Raw genomic sequence first — 17,979 nt, forward strand, 5'->3', positions numbered from 1 at the left:
AATTTAAATGTTTAGGAGAAACCACTGCAAGGATGTCAGGTGACTTATGAATATATAAAATAGGCTTTTCTTACCTGGCAAAGTCACTTCTCCCTGCCATACGTCACTGCAGTGCATTTAAATTGGAGCTTAACCAGAGCACAATGGTGCTCACGGAAGACATATATTTTGTCACATGTGTGTGGTGTAAATATAAGCTGCAGCCTGTATGAAACATTTAACCTGCCATAGATGTACATTGTACTTTATGCAATATTTACATTGGGCTACTAGGGAAGTTAAACAGGCCCAAATAGGAAGTCCCAATGTACAGCACATATTTTAGAGGGAAAGCACAAGCACTTTACAACTACTGAGAAGTGGTAAAGTGTACAGAGTCATAAAGCCATGTTAAATAGGATTCAGAAAATATGGAAAATTTGGAGAGAACATGAAGAAAAGACAGATTTATTGCAGCTTTAAAAAAAAAACAAATAAAAACAACATTTTAATATATTGCAAGAGTCACCCAAGCACCTTCTTTTTTTCCTACAAAAAAAACCAATAAATCTTTCCCTAGATGAAACAATACTCTACTTTTTAGATTTTTAGCCTTCACATAATCCTGTTAAACACAATCAGGCAGTCATCAGACTTTCTGTCAGCAAAGGTATTGTTAGACCTGTCAGCCTTAGGGTGGTCTTCTCCCAAACATTTTGCCTTTGCTCCTCCTATTTTTGCTGATCTCTTTTTTGTTGGCCTTAGGACTCTGTGCAGTTTACCACTGCTAACCAGTTCTAGAGTGCATGTGCTTTCTTACCTAAACATGGTAGAATTGGCTTGTACTCAAATGGCACATTTAATTTACTTGTATGTCTCTAGTAAAGTGGTATCCCCTGTACCTAGGGGCTTTAAATTAAATGCTACTAGTGGGCCTGCATCACCGATTGAGCCACCCACTTGAGTAGCCTTGTAAAATGTCTCAGGCCTGCCATTGCAGCCTGTGTGTCTAGAGTTTAAAACTGCCATTTCAACCTGGAAAAATAAACCTTTTGCCAGGCCTAAACCTTCCTTTTTAATACATATAAGTCTACTCTACTGTAGGCCCTAAATAGCCCGTAGGGGAGAGGGCACTGTATTTAAAAAGCTGGACATTTATTTTTGAGTTTTACATGGCTTGGTATTGAAAAACTCCTCAATTCAAATGCCTATCTCTCCATTAGGTTAACGTTTGGTTCCCTTATTACATTTAATAAGTGGTGACTTTCAATTAGGAACAGGTCAAGTTTGGTGTCGAAAGAATTGTAATTAAACATCCTCTTGACATTCTAAAATGACACTTTTAGAATGATGTTTCTTGTCCTAACCATGTAGTGCCTGTAGCCTGTCCCTGGGTCACATGACTAGGTTTAGCTGGCAATTGGTATTTTGTGTATTTCTCCCAGACAGTGACTCAAAGGGCCATAGATGTTGGCAGGATGGACCATCTGTGACTTGATGAGGGGGAGGCACCACACCACACTTGTGCATCAAAAAGGCTCTGCCTGAGCACACTCACAATGGGTTTAAAACTACTCTACAATCAGGGACCAAGGCAGGGATGCAGGAAATTCCAAACAACTCGAGGGGAGACACCTCCAAAACCTTCTCCTACATCAAAGTGGACACCAGGTATAAATATTGAACCCTGAGACCCCACTTATCAGTGCACATCTGGACCTATGAAAGACTCAGAGGGAGGAGTGCTGTGCTACCTTGCTGCAGAAAGGACTGCCACTCTGCTGCCCTGCTGTGCTTCCCTGCTACCTTGATACCCTTCTGCCTGAGCTGAGCCATAAGGACTGGACCTGCATCTTGAACTCATCACCACCAGAGGGACTCCAAGGCTTAGTTGCTTGGACTCTTTGATCGGAAGCTTCAGGAACAGAACAGGTTTACAAAATCTTGAACCCTGTGCCTGGACTCTGCCAGCTGTGAGTCCTACCTTCCCAAGTGGTGCCAACCCAATCCTAGACTCTTGGAAGTAGGTCTGAATGTGCTTTGCAAACTCAACTGTGTTCCCAGCAGAACTGATGCATTGCCACACATTGCATCGCAGAAACTCCGCATCAGAAACGTTGTCTGACACATCGCCTCACTAGACTCCACATTAGGACCGCCATGCAATGCAATCCTGACTCAGGACTTCCCATTGCAGCACACAGCCTCACCAGAACCACTGCTGGGAGATGTATCCTGGATGCAGGCCTTCGTATCACAAGCCCTCATCTACAGTGTCCTCGATGATGAAGCAGGACTCCACAGCATAGTCTTGCTGCTCCCTTGAACCAATGCTGTGCGACACATCTCCACTTCAGGACAACTCATCACTCTGGCTTCATGGTGCATCCTCGACACGGAACCTCACATCACTCAGCAACCAGGATTTAATGTACTGTTGTTCAGAGAGCCGAACGGAGTCCCTGTAGCCAGCCTGCACTCCATTGCAGTCTGCTGAAACCTATGACTCTGTCCTTGTCCAGCATGACCAGATATCCAAATGTGTTCCTTTGTGCTTTTGAGCACTATTTTCACTTAAATCTTGAAAATTTGCATATTTCTGGCTCTACTGATTGGAATTGTGTCATTTTGGTTTTAATGAGCTTTTCGATTTCACTCTCTTTCTCTAAATTGGTGTGGGATGTTTCTTGTGTTCTGTTTCACTTTATTATTTGGGGAATTACTGCAGAAATACTTTACACATTGCGTCTAATTTAGGCCTCAATGCTCTGTGCGAAGCTAGTAGAGGGTTGAGGACGGGGTAATTTAGGGTTTGCTTGTGACTTCATTCTAACAAAGAATTCTGGTGGCTACTTGAGTAGGGCCGCCCCTCAACCAGTCACCCAATTTTCTACAGGTATGTATTGCACAACACCGTAACTTATATTGGCTCACTATTCTCTGCTGGTAAGTTCTACCTTTGAAAGCTAAACATTCTGCCTGTCGGTAAATTAAAGTTGCTCTGAATGGATATGGTAGCCTCCGAGTTGACAACACACACATGAAAAAACTATGGGGATGTGGAGGATTTGTGTGTTAGAAGATTCAGTTGACAATGTGGGAACTGGATGACCAGGTTCCTATCCCAGTGTTGGCTCAACAGCCTGCAGTCCCAAAACAATATTGCTTTTGTTAAAAAATGCCAATGCAATTATTTTACTAAAATACATTTCAAACAAAATGATGTTTGGCTTCCATTGAGACCTTCGCATAGAATTACAGAAGAACCTCCATCAAATAGTTGTCACATCTTGATGTACAATCTGAAAGGGAATTAAAAAGCTGGGGGGGAAAGACGTTCAATATTTGAACCCATAAGTGCAAAAGGATACTCACATATATTTGAATGTTGGAACAATAATGAATGTTACATTTTTTTCCTCCAATTCCATGTACTGATGTAAGGTATAACATATCTTTTTCTTCTTAAAAATACAATTCTGGTGAGATAGCTAAAGCAGTTTCAAAGGCCAGATCTCAAAATATACTTCATTATACATAACTAGCCATGGAAAACTCTGGGGTCCGAAATCGGTGTACTCGATCATTAAGTCATAACCCAGTTTTAGAAATTAAACTGTAAACTCCAAATATGGTTCTGCAAAACAATGATTGTTTGATCATTGGTTAATGAGAAAAATACTCTCTTTAACTGTGTTTCTTTAGTGAATTTGCATTTATCATGTAATAGTTGAAATGTCTGCTTTGAATAAAAGAACCAATGAATGCGCCTCGTTTCTTACTAAGGGAACGCTTTACTGTTGACATACAATGTACAGTTCAGGCAAAGGCCGGGCCTTCTGCACCGAGCGAGGGGACGCCTGCAGCCTGCCCCAGCGGCAGTTAAACACCATTCATAATCTCGCTCCCGAAATGGGTTCTGTGGCTGAAAATCTCTATAAACCAAGATTAAGTAGATTGTAGATTTACCACTGGCAGGATTGCTTTGAGATTAACGTTTAATAACGTTTTTTCCCTAATTCCGTTCTGTCGTTTTAGCTTCGGACAAATCGCAGCAGAGGAGCCGAAAGACAACACAACTGTGTTCACCAGGATTCTCGACCGCCTTCTCGATGGCTATGACAACCGCCTGCGACCTGGGCTCGGAGGTGTGTGAATTACAGGCTCATAAAATGTGACATACTGGGAAATCCAGTATTTTTAGCGCGTATTGATAAAGGCACTCTTCGTTCAAGGGACTTCACATTTTCTCTGGTCTCTATGTACTTTTTTCATTTAACCTCTCGTGTCTTTTTCTTTGCTATGTCTCTGTCACCTGTCAGTCTCTTCACTTTTCGGTGTGTTCTTATTGTCTTTTATCTCCCACTCCTTTCTCTCACTTTCCCTCTTCTATTTCCAGCTATGACACCAACCAATGGTCTTTGAACATTTTCCCTTTATTCAGAGAGTAATATTCAGGCCACTGAGATTGGCGAAATATAAAGCAAGCACTGCCAATCTTTCTTATGCGCTTGTTTTTTTCCTATCCGCATTTTCTGCGACTCCTCTATTGTAGAAGCAATTGTCAAAAAATGATTAGACCAAATGCGGATCCTTTTATAACAAAGGCCGACAGCACGTCATTTGTTTTAAACTTCAATTCTTTTTGCTGGTATAAAATGTGATTATTTTCCCAATATTTTGTTTTCTTGTGAGCATATCCTCTTAAATGGGACATGGCGTCATTTCTGTTCACTTGATTCTGGTATTATTTCATTACTAGGCTATAGCCTCTTTGACTTTTGTTTTATTTCATTGTGTGTGCAATTTCATTGTATTTGCCCGTTTGTTTTCTTTCACCTTTTGTCCCCATCACTCTTCGCCACTATAGACCGGTGACTTCTCCCTACCCTTACACCTGGCCGAACCTAATCCTTCCTCCTGTCCGCCTGCATCTCCATTTGTGCTACCCTGGTCTTCAGTTATTGCCCGATTTTCCACATAGCTACTTGACAGTATTCGTCCTATCCAAAGCCACATGGCGAGTAAGGCCAAGAGTACAAGCCGGTTTTTTAATTAATTTGTTTTGAGCACATCAAATTTGATTCTTTATTTTATGTGGCCCAATCTTTTATTGTTTATTGGTATATCTCTACAACTTTGCTGTCACTCAACATTTCTATTAGCCTATCACCCAAGACATGATTCAAACTTTGTACGCCAACTTGTCAATGGATTTTCCAACCCATCCACTAGCAGACTGATTGCAACTGGAGACTTTAAAGCCCAGCTGATGATTGTCAAGCTACATTGCGCACAATGTAATCCCCTGCTTAGATTGGCTTGAGCGTAAACATTATGGGCTAATTACTAGGACTGGGTGGTGAACTCTGCTCCGCTCACGCAGTTTGCAGAGTTTTATGCACTTTGCGCTGCACGGAGCTTGCGAAGTGCAGAAAACTCTGCTTCGAGTAGCGCAGCGGAGGTTTTTCTCTGCTCACAAAAAGTAAAGTTCGCGAGCGCGAGCTGAAGCTCAGGTAGGATTTCTATCCGAGCGGAAGGAAGTCCAGCGCGATCACCAGTTTGCACTGCACTCTGCCACTTGCGGAACTCCGTGGAGTTTTTTTGTCATTTCGCGAAGTTCAGCAAAACTCCATGAACTACGCCCAGGCCTGATAATTACACAACAGCATTTATCATTATTGTTGGACTTGGCGCTTTTTGGCTAAAGTTCCCTAAGCATTTTGCTTTCCCCCTAGACCTTTTTTCTGACATGTGTCTCCAAAGTGCTCACTGTGTAAAGTGTAATGGTAATTGGTTGTCCATGATTGGTATGTTTGCCTTACTAGTAAAGTCCCTAGTAAAATGGCCTATGTGTACCAGGGCTAGTAATGCAAATGCTACTAGTGGGCCTGCAGCACTAATTGTGCCACCCACACCAGTAGCCTTAAAGAGGGAACTCAGGCCAGCCACTGCAGTGACTGGGCGCAGTTTGTTAAATTGCCATGTTGTCCTGACAAGTGCACCCACATGCCAGGCCTTACCCTTCCCTTTTCATTCACATCAGTCACCCCTATGGTAGGCCCAAGGTGCCCCTGGGCAGGGTGCAGTGTATGTGAAAGGTAGGACATGTACTGAGGTGTGTACCATGTCCTAACAGTGAAATACTCTCCATTTCGCTTTTTACTGTTGAAAGGTCATCTTGCCCATAGGGCAGAATGGGGAGGTGGTGTAATATGTTTCCAGCCTATCTTCCCATAGGCTTAAGATGGAAAGGTGAAGTTTAGTGTGTCTGAACTGACAATTTAATAACACATCTTTTTGTGAAGGTAGTTTTTGCATTGTATGTTTGGAAACCACTCTTTTAGAAGTGTCTGCTTTTTTGTGTTCTAACATTTCGGTGTGTCTCTGCCTGGTTGTGGATTGACTGTCTGGATTTGAAAGTGATAGGATCTGGGGAATATCTTGACCCAGGGGAGGAGGTGAGACAGCAACAGGCTGACCTTCATCTGGAGTGTAGGGGGGAGGAGTAGCCCCAGGAGGTGAAGAGGCCTGGGATGCCGCCATAAAACAGTGGCTCCATCCCCTGCTGAGTGAATAAGGATCCAGACCTACACTATCAAAGGAAGAAGGTGTAAGTGGCAGGGAGACAGACACCCAAAACTGGTTTGGACAGGGATCAGTGCCCCCCTGAACACAAAGACTTCAAAGACATTTAGGGTTATAACTATGAGAGCTGAAGCCCCTGAACGTTGCAATGGAATTGGACTGTTCAAGACTGTAAAGTATTGAAACTACTTCGCAGTCAAGAGGAACCTCTGCCAAGGAAGAAATCGCTGAAGAGACTGAAGGAAAGGACTGACCCTTGCTGTGCTGGGGGTGGCCTGCAGTTTGCTGATTTAACCAAGGAGAGGCTAAGGGACTTTGCTGTGTGCTGTGTCCCCCTGCCTGAAAGGACTTTGCTGTGTGCTGTGTCCTGAAGTAACTTATTCCCAACGGCCCAAGGAGAGCTGACTCCCTGTTGTAGAAACGCAGGAACATAAAAGTTTCCAGGAGAGTCTCAGCGACGCTGTGTGCGTGTGCCTGTTTCAGCCTGAGACCCTCATAAGAACTGCTCTGTGATCATAGTCACCGGAATCAAAGTGAGTCTCAGCAACGCTGTGTGCGTGTGCTTTGTGTAGCCTGAGACCTTCGTGAGGATTGCCCAGTGATTGTGCACACCCAGAATCCAAGTAAATCTCAGTGACACTGTGTGCGTGTGCTTTTTGCAGCCTGAGACCCTCGTAAGTGTTGCCCTGTGATCAGGGGCACCTGGAATCCAAGTGAGTCTCAGTGACGCTGTGTGCGTGTGCTTTGTGCAGCCTTAGACCTTTGTGAGGATTGCCCTGTGATCGTGTGCACCCGGAATCCAAGTGACAGTGCCCCCCTGAACACAAAGACTTCAAAGACATTTAGGGTTATAACTATGAGAGCTGAAGCCCCTGCATGTTGCAATGGAATTGGACTGTTCAAGACTGTAAAGTATTGAAACTACTTCGCAGTCAAGAGGAACATCTGCCAAGGAAGAAATCGCTGAAGAGACTGAAGGAAAGGACTGACCCTTGCTGTGCTGGGGGTGGCCTGCAGTTTGCTGATTTAACCAAGGAGAGGCTAAGGGACTTAGCTGTGTGCTGTGTCCCCCTGCTTGAAAGGACTTTGCTGTGTGCTGTGTCCTGAAGTAACTTATCCCCAACGGCCCAAGGAGAGCTGACTCCCTGTTGTAGAAACGCAGGAACATAAAAGTTTCCAGGAGAGTCTCAGCGACGCTGTGTGCGTGTGCCTTTTTCAGCCTGAGACCCTCATAAGAACTGCTCTGTGATCATAGTCACCGGAATCAAAGTGAGTCTCAGCAACGCTGTGTGCGTGTGCTTTGTGTAGCCTGAGACCTTCGTGAGGATTGCCCAGTGATTGTGCACACCCAGAATCCAAGTAAATCTCAGTGACACTGTGTGCGTGTGCTTTTTGCAGCCTGAGACCCTCGTAAGTGTTGCCCTGTGATCAGGGGCACCTGGAATCCAAGTGAGTCTCAGTGACGCTGTGTGCGTGTGCTTTGTGCAGCCTTAGACCTTTGTGAGGATTGCCCTGTGATCGTGTGCACCCGGAATCCAAGTGACAGTGCCCCCCTGAACACAAAGACTTCAAAGACATTTAGGGTTATAACTATGAGAGCTGAAGCCCCTGCATGTTGCAATGGAATTGGACTGTTCAAGACTGTAAAGTATTGAAACTACTTCGCAGTCAAGAGGAACATCTGCCAAGGAAGAAATCGCTGAAGAGACTGAAGGAAAGGACTGACCCTTGCTGTGCTGGGGGTGGCCTGCAGTTTGCTGATTTAACCAAGGAGAGGCTAAGGGACTTAGCTGTGTGCTGTGTCCCCCTGCTTGAAAGGACTTTGCTGTGTCCTGAAGTAACTTATCCCCAACGGCCCGAGGAGAGCTGAGTCCCTGTTGTAGAAACGCAGGAACATAAAAGTTTCCAGGAAAGTCTCAGCGACGCTGTGTGCGTGTGCTTTTTTCAGCCTGAGACCCTCATAAGAACTGCCCTGTGATCGTAGGCACCGGAATCAAAGTGAGTCTCAGCGACGCTGTGTGCATGTGCTTTGTGTAGCCTGAGACCTTCATGAGGATTGGCCTGTGATTGTGCACACCCAGAATCCAAGTAAATCTCAGCGACGCTGTGTGCGTGTGCTTTTTGCAGCCTGAGACCCTCGTAAGTGTTGCCCTGTGATCAGGGGCACCTGGAATCCAAGTGAGTCTCAGTGATGCTGTGTGCATGTGCTTTGTGCAGCCTTAGACCTTTGTGAGGATTGCCCTGTGATCGTGTGCACTCGGAATCCAAGTGACTCTCAGCGACGCTGGGTGCATGTGCTTCGTTCAGCCTGAGACCTTCATGAGGATTGCCCTGTGATAGTGCACACCCGGAACTCAAGTGAGTCTCAGCGACGCTGTGTGCGTGTGCCTTGTTGGAGCCTGAGATCTTCATCATCGCCATCGGCCCGGAATGAATGAAGCCGCATTGGAGGCCCACGTCACGAGGAGAGGAGAGCGAGGTCGCGCCCCCCAGGTAATGTGTGTCGCCATCTGGGGCGGGGTGCGAGCTCGGAGAGAGATGCTCTCGGCCTTTCCCATTCTCGCAGTGCGAGCCTCCACTCCAGCTCATATCGCGGCCCGTACTGACAAGGAGTGGCAGTACCGGGGCCGGAGTGTGGAGCTGCACTTTGTTGGGGGCAGATATTGGCAGAAGCTGACTGCAAGTCAGTACAAGTGCCTTAGAGACCGCCCAAAGCACCGTGATCGGTGCTGGAGCGCATTGCACATTGCATCATTTTTGCATTACAAACTGCCTGATTGTTGCATTACGCATTGCATTATTTTTGCATTACGAACTGCCTGATTGTTGCACCACACATTGCATTGTTTTTACATAACGAACTGCCTGATTGTTGCATTACGCATTGCATTATTTTGGCATTACAAACTGCCTGATTGTTGCATAACAAACTGCATTATTTTGACATTAGAAAGTGCCTGATTCTTGCATTACCTACTGCATAGTATTGCATTAGGACTGCAGGGAATCATGGAGAAGTGCTCATTAATACTGCAAGAACCTACAAGGGCTTGCTGGCCTAATAACCAGCAAGGTGAAATATTACAAATACCCATATTTTGGATTTTTATCGTGTGTTCTCATCGTATATCTTTTTATATAAACTTATAATTGTTTTTTGATGAAACTCGTTTGGAGTCCATTTGTGGTGTCATCATTGGATTGCTGAGAACGTGGTTGCAAATACTTTACACACTTGCTATGAAGATAAGCCTGGCTGCTCGTGCCAAGCTACCAATGGGGTAAGAGGGGCTATCTGAGAAGGTGTCCTTCCTTTCCCTGACTTAGAAGCAAGAGTCCCTATTTGGCCTGAGGTACCTACCTCTGCAAACTAGAGAATCCCGGTTCTAACAATTATGTATAGTAATGCTCATGTAATACTACTTTAGGTACTCTTAGAGATAATTCAATAGGGTGCAGAGTAAATCAAGACCTAAACCTATTGTGGATCTTATGTGCAGAGTTCTCCTTCAACAGTGCAAAGAACTGCACACAAGCAGATCTATGTTTTAGGTTTACATTTGGGAGTGACAAGAAGGAGTGCCTGTAAAATGGGAAATACCTATGACAAAGTGGGAGGAAGAAAGATAAAACTAAGTAGGGGCACAAGAAGGAATATACTAATATAAAAACACTTAAAATGGTAAGTCAGTTGCAATTAACCAATGTTACACCCACATCCAGTCAGCGAGCCTTGGAGAAAATCACATTCAGCACATGACCAGACATAGGCACTTTAGGGGAATTAAAAAGGAACCACTACCTAAATAAAATCCTACACCTAAAAAAATACAATGTAAAGAAACCAAAATAATCATAAAATGTTATACACATTACATTGTACAAATGCCTAAAAAAAAAGAAAAAAAATATCATGAATGTGAAAAATAGTCATATGATTCTGTACATTGCAAACACCCATGTACACCACATTATAGAAATGTTAAAAAAAATAACAAAGTTAGTATAAAACATCAGAAAAGTGATAAAAGTTCACATATCTATACAGATCATATGATAAAAATGTAAACAGGACAGATGCACATACATAAAAAATTGTTAATGAGAAACATAATCCATCTCACAACTTACACTAGTGTACATACTAGTTTCGTAAACATTAAATGGAAAGCAACATAACGGTAGCTCAGGTCTGGCTTAACAAGGCCTCATATAGCAAGGGAAAGAAGGCAGAGCCCCAGAGGTGTGGACTGTATTTAAGAAGTCCATTATTAATGTGTGTTAGGTGTGTAATATTTTCCTCTGATGTTATCTGTATCTCAACTTTTTTCAATTTGTTATTTAAAATAGCATATATAGAAGTCTCCCCTTGTGACACCGAGAACTACATTTGGCAAATTTAGACCTAACTTATTGCGGTTCAGTTACTAGTAGTACTTTCCCCCTCCCTCTAATGCAAAAACAAAATGCAAGGTTCAACACTGCCGGCCTCTTTCTGATCCAATGAACATAAGCAATTTTTCCTTTACCATTTGTCCCATAGAACAGACAGGTTCTAGCTCAATTCCTCTTTAATATGGACATGCCTGCTGAATTTTGGGGTGTTTCTGTGGACAGCCATGAGCCCTGTACACATGCCACCTCCAGGCTCATGCAATGATCCGTCCCCCTCTTCCCCACCTCCAAAGGCAGGGAGCATGGCCTTCCACTCTCTCACTATGTCTTGTTTCGTCAGAGTCAAACCCAGACATAGCAAAGACAATTAATACCTATTATCTCCCAAAGTGTCAGTGATGTGGAGGAGAGTAAGTTTTGGGTCCATCGCAATCAGCCTAGATAGGACCTCACCCAGGCAGGATGTCAAACCTCACCAGAAATGGTCGAGGAGTGTTCATATTTTAGTTGTTAAGTGTAATGAATATTAGGAATATTCAGAAAAATTAATCAGAAGCAGCAGAGAAAGCATGAGGTAGCATATCTGGAAACACGCCATTGCAGAAAGATTGGTTCAGTCAGTCATGTGGCTGGCCAGAATGCAAATAGATAGTTGAATATCATTCTTTTTATCACCAGGAGGCAGTGCAGTCCTGAAAGATGATGATAGTCTCTTTATTTGAAAGCATGAAGAAGAAATTGCCAACACTGTTTTGAATAGTCTTTAGTTGAGCCAATACATATCTAGTATTTCCAGATATGTTGCTGTAATGTAATTTAGATGTGATTACTTCAGCAAGTAATTGGCAGCAAATGATGAAATGTAGTCGTTGGACTTGGCCCTCTCTGCAGGGTCATCCCCAAACCTTTTACCTTTATTCTCCCATTTTTGCCACTCGTGTTTATGTTGACCACTGTGCACTTTACAACTGCCTAACAGTGCTAAAGTGCTTGTGCTCTCTCCCTTAAACGTAGTGAAATTGGCTCATCCCCAATTAACACATTTATTTACTTGTAAATTCCTACTAAATTTGTTACTACATGTACACAGGGCCTGTAAATTAAATGCTCCTAGCAGGACTGCAGCACTCATTAAGTAGCCTTTGAAACATGTCTCAGACATGCCATTGCAGCCTGTGTGTGAAGTTTTAAACTGCTATTTCGACCTGGCAAAATAAAGCCTTTTGCCAGGCCTAAACCTTCTTTTTTAATACATATAAGTCACCCCTAGGGTAGTCCCTGAACAGTCTATAGGACAGGATGCAGTGTATATAAAAGATGGCCAGGTACTTTTTACCTTTACATGTCCTGGTAGTGAAAAACTCTTAAAATTGTGCAAGGTCTCTCTCTCCTATAGGATAGCATCGGGTCACCTTATTACATTTAATAAGGGCTGATTTTCAATTGGGAACAGGCAGGAAAGTTGAGTTTGGTGTCTATATAATTGTAATTTAAAACTCTCTTTAATAATTAAGTCATATTTTAAGTCACAGTTTTGAAAATGCCACTTTTAGAAAGTTGCCATTTTCTTGTTCCAAACACCTCACATGACTAGGTGTAGCTGGCAGTTGATCTTTGTGTATTACTCTAAGGCAAGGAGACAAAGAGGGAATGGATCATCTCTGACCTGATAGGAGCTAGAGTTATTACCCACCACACTAGCACATTAGAAAGATTCTGAATCAGTACACTCACAAAGAGCTTCACAGTAGTCTTTTGTGCCTCCAGACATGCTACGGCTAGGGCCAAGGCAGGGAGGCAGGAAATTCCAGGTACCTCCCTAAAATCAAATTGACCGAGCCGACGTGCTCAGTAAACTAATGGTCAGTGTGGTCAGCGAGGTCGTCTTTAATAGCTGGGATCGTAAGGAGCCATGGATTAATAATTATGGGCCCCGTGTATACTGTCGGTGAAAAGTGAGTTCAACCCAGAGAGGAGAGTGATCAGAGATACCTCTTGGGAGCCCACAAGGATGCTGGAAGTGGCCTAGGTCTGCAAGGGAGGTAAGAAAATAGTCAATGCGGGACATGCTTTTGTGTGCATTGGAATAGTGTGTATAGTGAACTATAGTAGGGTGCAGTGAATGCCAAATGTCAGTCAAGCCCATGGCTTAGGCGAAGTCTGCCATACGGGTGCTACGGTGGGAAGAAAGTCTCTGGGGGTGCCTATCAAGCCTCTCGTTCATTGTCATGTTGAAGTCTCCATCTAATATAAAGGTGCCAGGGGGAGGTCTATCAAGATTTTACCCAGATCTTGCAGTGCAGTCTTCCCAAGCGCAGGTGGAAGATAGACCAACACCACATTTAGTGGTTTGCCCTCCCAGAGCACCTCCAACACAGCAAATCTGCCTTGTGGGTCAGCCCACATCCGGTTAGGAGTGAGGGCCAGAGTTTCACGTATAAGGATACCCATACCCCTGGATCCGGATGTAAACCCCGCATGTATCAGAAGTTTGTATCCCCACCTGTCCAGGACCATACAACTATTACCCACCAAGTGTGTTTCTTGCAATAATATCAGGTCTGGCGATTGTCTCTTAAGGTACTGCAGAACCACCCCACATTTTATTTTATCACCCAGGCCGTTCACATTCCACGTCAGTATTGACAATTTTATCCCCCCTGCATCACTCAGGGCATGTGGTCATCTAGACCGTAGCGGGAGTGTAAGGCGACCATCGGTGGCGTGCATAGCACCCCCAATTCCTGAAAGCAGTCCATGTTGTAAGCAAAGGTGGAGGCCCACCATTCATGCCTTCCCAAGCATGTAAGCAGTACCAGCAGTCTAGCAAATTGACCTAGCTGATCTAGATCCATTGTAATGCACTGTGCAATAAAAACCGTAACAATAAAAACCACAACTGCATTCCATCCCCCACCCTGAACCCCCCTCCCTGCCCCCCTGCCAGTGGAATTCCAACTTTCCACTCCCCAACAAGGCAGAGGGCCTGTCGCCCACCCCCCATGTGTGAGGTACCCAGTTAGCTGCCTCCACCCCTCGCCCATTCAGTGTAATATAATCATGTTATACTTAGAAACAGTCAATTCTAGTCCAATCCTTACGAGTACTTGCGTGCTCATGGTGAATCTTTGAGGCACGATCTTGTTACATACAATGCTGCTGTGGAAGTAGTGCAAACAATAACATAGGAAGCGATCCTATGTGGGCCATAAACCCCGGATTAGATGAGTGTGTAGATAGTCTAAGGGCGCTGTGTAAAGCAATTGAGGCTTGGTGCAGCGAGTCGGAGTTTTCCAGCCGGGTCATCCCACAAGTGGTTTTCTTTTGAGGTTGTAGGGACGTGCTGGCTATTGTTGTGGGTCCTGTTTTTGCGACCCTCCATCGGTCTCCCTACCCTACGCCAGCCCTCCAGCCACTCCCAGGCTTCCTCCGGGGACAGGAAAAACCAAACCTTACCCTCTGATTCAACCCGGGGTTTAGCCGGGAACAGCATAGAGTACTTTACGTCTTTATCTTGCAGAGCTTTTTTGACCGCTGTAAAGCTGCGTCTTTGTGCTTGAACTTTGGTGGTAAAGTCCGGGGAAAAGGTAACGGCCACGTTGTCAATTTTCAGTGGAGGGCCGGCTCTTGCTGTTTGTAGGATAATGTCTCTGTCACAAAAGTTAAAGACCTGTGCAATTATGGGCCTAGGAGGGGCCCCGGGCTTTGGACGCCCCCCTTGAACCCTGTGGGTCCGTTCAATAGAGAAACAGCTGGAGAGACGTTTGGGCTGGAGTTTGTTGATCACCATAATCTCCACCAAGAGATCCATTGCCAGCCCCTCCGCCCGTTCAGGTACCCCTTAGATACGGATGTTGTTCTGCCTTGCCCTCCCTTCACAATCATCGAGGAGCTCCACCATCCTCTTTTGCTGGTCTTGGAGCTGTGCTACCTGCTGTTGTGAAGTAGAGGTGTTGGACACAAGAGCCGTCATGGTGTTTTCTATGTCTTTAACCCTAGAGTCCATTTTCTTGATGTCTGCCCGCAGGAGACACACCTCTATATTTACAGAGTCTATGCGGTTCTCTAAGGATGTCCGCACTCCTGCTATGGCCTCCATAACGTCCTGAAGTGTGATGTCTTAGGCGGGAGGGCGAGGTTGGGAGGTTTTGCCATTTTCTCCCGGTGTCGCGTCAGTATCCTCACCTGGTTTTGTCGGGTGAATTTTGCCAGATGTTTTTGGGCCTGGGATTTAGGTCCTTTGCTGCTGGCCATCGTCGGGATTAGGAGACAAGACATTTTCATAAATCAGCACGACGCACCTGTACTCACTGCCATCTGCACAGGAGGAAACAACTGCCCTCCACCGGACTGTCGGTGTTCCAGCTGGGCATTGAGCCTGCCACAATCCTCTCTCAGTCAAATAATAGCATCGGACCGGTGATGACTATCAGTGAGTCCAACAAGCAGTTGCGTCGGCGTGGGGGGCATATTCACTGCCTCCTGCATCCCTAGGCAAACCCCAGGAAGGCTGTTGTGGGTAAGTCGTAAATCCCCTCTGGACCCACGTGGAGAAACAACGCGGAAGCCATCTCAAGAGCGCCTCAACAGTCCAGACCAGAGGATAGAGCGAAGGGAGCCAGCACCACTTCCCGCCAGGGCGCCCCGTCTGCTGGACGGCCAAAACAGGGTGAGTCTGTCTTGCCATGTGGGTGGACTGAGATAGCAGATATGTTGCCTATAGAATGCCACTTCTAAGGCCCCACTTCATTGAGCTCCCCGCTGGGCACGATGCAAGTCATTTGTCTGTCTTTGGGGTGGGATTAAGGAGGCGAGCGCCCAGTCAGATCAATGGGGCCCACGCCTGTCACCTCCCGAGCCCGCTGGAGCCGCTGCGGTGCAGGGCGCCGGTCGATTTAAGGTTGGTCACGGCTCCTCAACTAATGGCATCTCGTAAGGAGGAGCGCCCGAAGAGGCTGGAAGATGGTGGGGGGCAAGTTGCGAATCAGTGTAGTTTGCTGTCGCACAAGATGAGGGACGGGGGCCCAGTTTCACTGCCGCCCGTCTGTCTTGCCCAGGGTCAGGGATAAGGGGCCGTTTCCTGCCGATCACACGGCTAGGCCTCAAAGCTGGGGCCTCGATTTCTCACGGCCTCCTGGCTCCGTCACAGTCTCTGTTCGGCCGTGGAGTCCTCCTCATTGCGTCGCCTCCCGCCACAGCACTCGCTCGACACCCCCTCACCTCCTCCTCGCGTTGGCCCCAGAGGGGAACAGGAGTCCAGACCGAAGGCGATCTCGACTCCGGGAGTAGCGCAGCTAATCGCCGCAGGCACCGCCAATAGTTCCTCAGGCCACCATTTTAAGCCCTCACGGAGCTCTTCCACTCAGCAGCTCCCTGCAGCTTCGGAACGGGTATGGGCAGATTTTGGAGCAGCGCCTCTGTGCTGGATCAGCTTTGTGGGAGATTCACAGGCTCAGAAGGGAATCTTCCTCACTGGAAGCGGATAAATTAATGGATAGTCCATGAGGGCTAGAGAGCGACCATTCCCGGCGGCCGCTAGCCACACCCCCAGGTCTCAATAATTTAAACCCAATTTCACTCCATGGTAGCTGTAGCACTGAGCAGCCAGGCTTAACTTATGGGAAAAATGTAAACCATTTATCAGTACCAAAACTGTTAAAATGTAAACACAACACAATGAAATTCCCACTGTAAATAATAAAAATAGAGAGCATCTTAATAAATAGCATCAGAAACAACAAAAATATCATGTAGGGAATTGGACATATGTTTTTTCCAGGTTTCAATGGCAATTACACTAAAAAGCACAAAGTGCCAACCACAGGTGCCTGATCACACAATACCAGGTCAGAGCCACAAGTTAAGGCTGACCATGATGGAGCATGAGACACAGGGCCCAGGTTCACCCATGTGGAAAGTTTACCTTCTGACGTAGTAATTTTTCTGGAGAAAAGTCCTATTAGAGGAGTCGTTGGCAGATCAGAGCTGCAGGCTGGATCCAAAGAGAGGCTCATTGATGGCAGCCAGCTGAAGCGCAGGACCTAGGTGGGAGCCTCGGCTCCAGTGGGAAGTTTGAGGCTCTCAATGTAGATGGAGGGAAAACTCTGAGCACGCGAAGTCCAGGCCAAAGAAGACATTATTATCGACAGAGTGTTGCTTGGTTTTGGTCTGAGTGAAGTCCTCTACATTCAGACTTAGAAACTTTTTTGAAAGTCCTTTCAGTGGAGCAAACCAGCAAGATCATTCCAACAGTTTAGGGGCAGACTGATGGTAACCTCTGGGTCTTTAGGCAAAAAGTTCGGGAAAAGTTTTTAAGTGCCTAGCTTGCAATGGTTAAGGGGGACGGACAACACTCTAACCAAGCCAAGGGTATATGACCTTTTGGACACCGCTTGCGGGCTAGTATTCAATCTCTCACAAGCCACAAGCAGGGTCTAGGGCAAATCCATTTGGAACTGGTCAGCTGGGCTCAACAGAGATTTGGGCTTCTTTCGGTTTTTGTGCTCGTGAAGCTGAATAGGAGGCTAGCCAATTAGCCATTCTAGTCCACTTTACTGTCCTGGGTACAAGTGGAGAGCAGGTCCTGCTGTTGGGCTTTCTCTCCACAAGTTCAACAGCAGGTGCAGCCCTTCTTCTGTCTTCCACAGGTTCAGAGCTGAAGGGGGTAAGGAGGGAGCCACTTTTATGCCCTGTGCCAGCCTGTGTGTGGTGGATACTCACGAACGCTCCCTAACCAATAAGTTAAAGGTTTCCAGGGGTGCCCCAATCCACTTTTGCAGCACTTCTTGTGTGTTTTCAGTAAATTATATCACAGTGCCCCCCCTCTGCCTATAATTAATATGAAAAAAACTTTTTTCCTCTGTGTAGAGCTCCCTTGGCCCACCCAGAGATGTGACTAATATAATGTTCAAGTCCTTCCTTGTGGTCAATCGAAAAGGTATTCGGGGCAGCCCCTCTCCCATTGGGATTGACGGCCAAGCCTTTTGTCCACTGTCTGGGAGCAAAGCACATCCCTCT

The 17,979-nt window shown here is 45.7% G+C and overlaps 1 protein-coding gene across 1 annotated transcript in view; it reads left to right on the forward strand.

Moving 5' to 3' along the window:
- LOC146810798 (gamma-aminobutyric acid receptor subunit alpha-1) overlaps positions 1–17,979 on the forward strand; it is a 419,681-nt gene that overhangs the window by 103,879 nt on the left and 297,823 nt on the right. The window contains exon 3 of the mRNA XM_085617828.1: positions 4,018–4,127. Coding sequence (XP_085473954.1) covers positions 4,018–4,127 — 110 coding nt within the window. The remainder of the gene's footprint in view (positions 1–4,017; positions 4,128–17,979) is intronic.

Source organism: Triturus cristatus, chromosome 7 (genome assembly GCF_964204655.1).
Source record: "Triturus cristatus chromosome 7, aTriCri1.1, whole genome shotgun sequence".
NCBI lineage: Eukaryota > Metazoa > Chordata > Amphibia > Caudata > Salamandridae > Triturus > Triturus cristatus.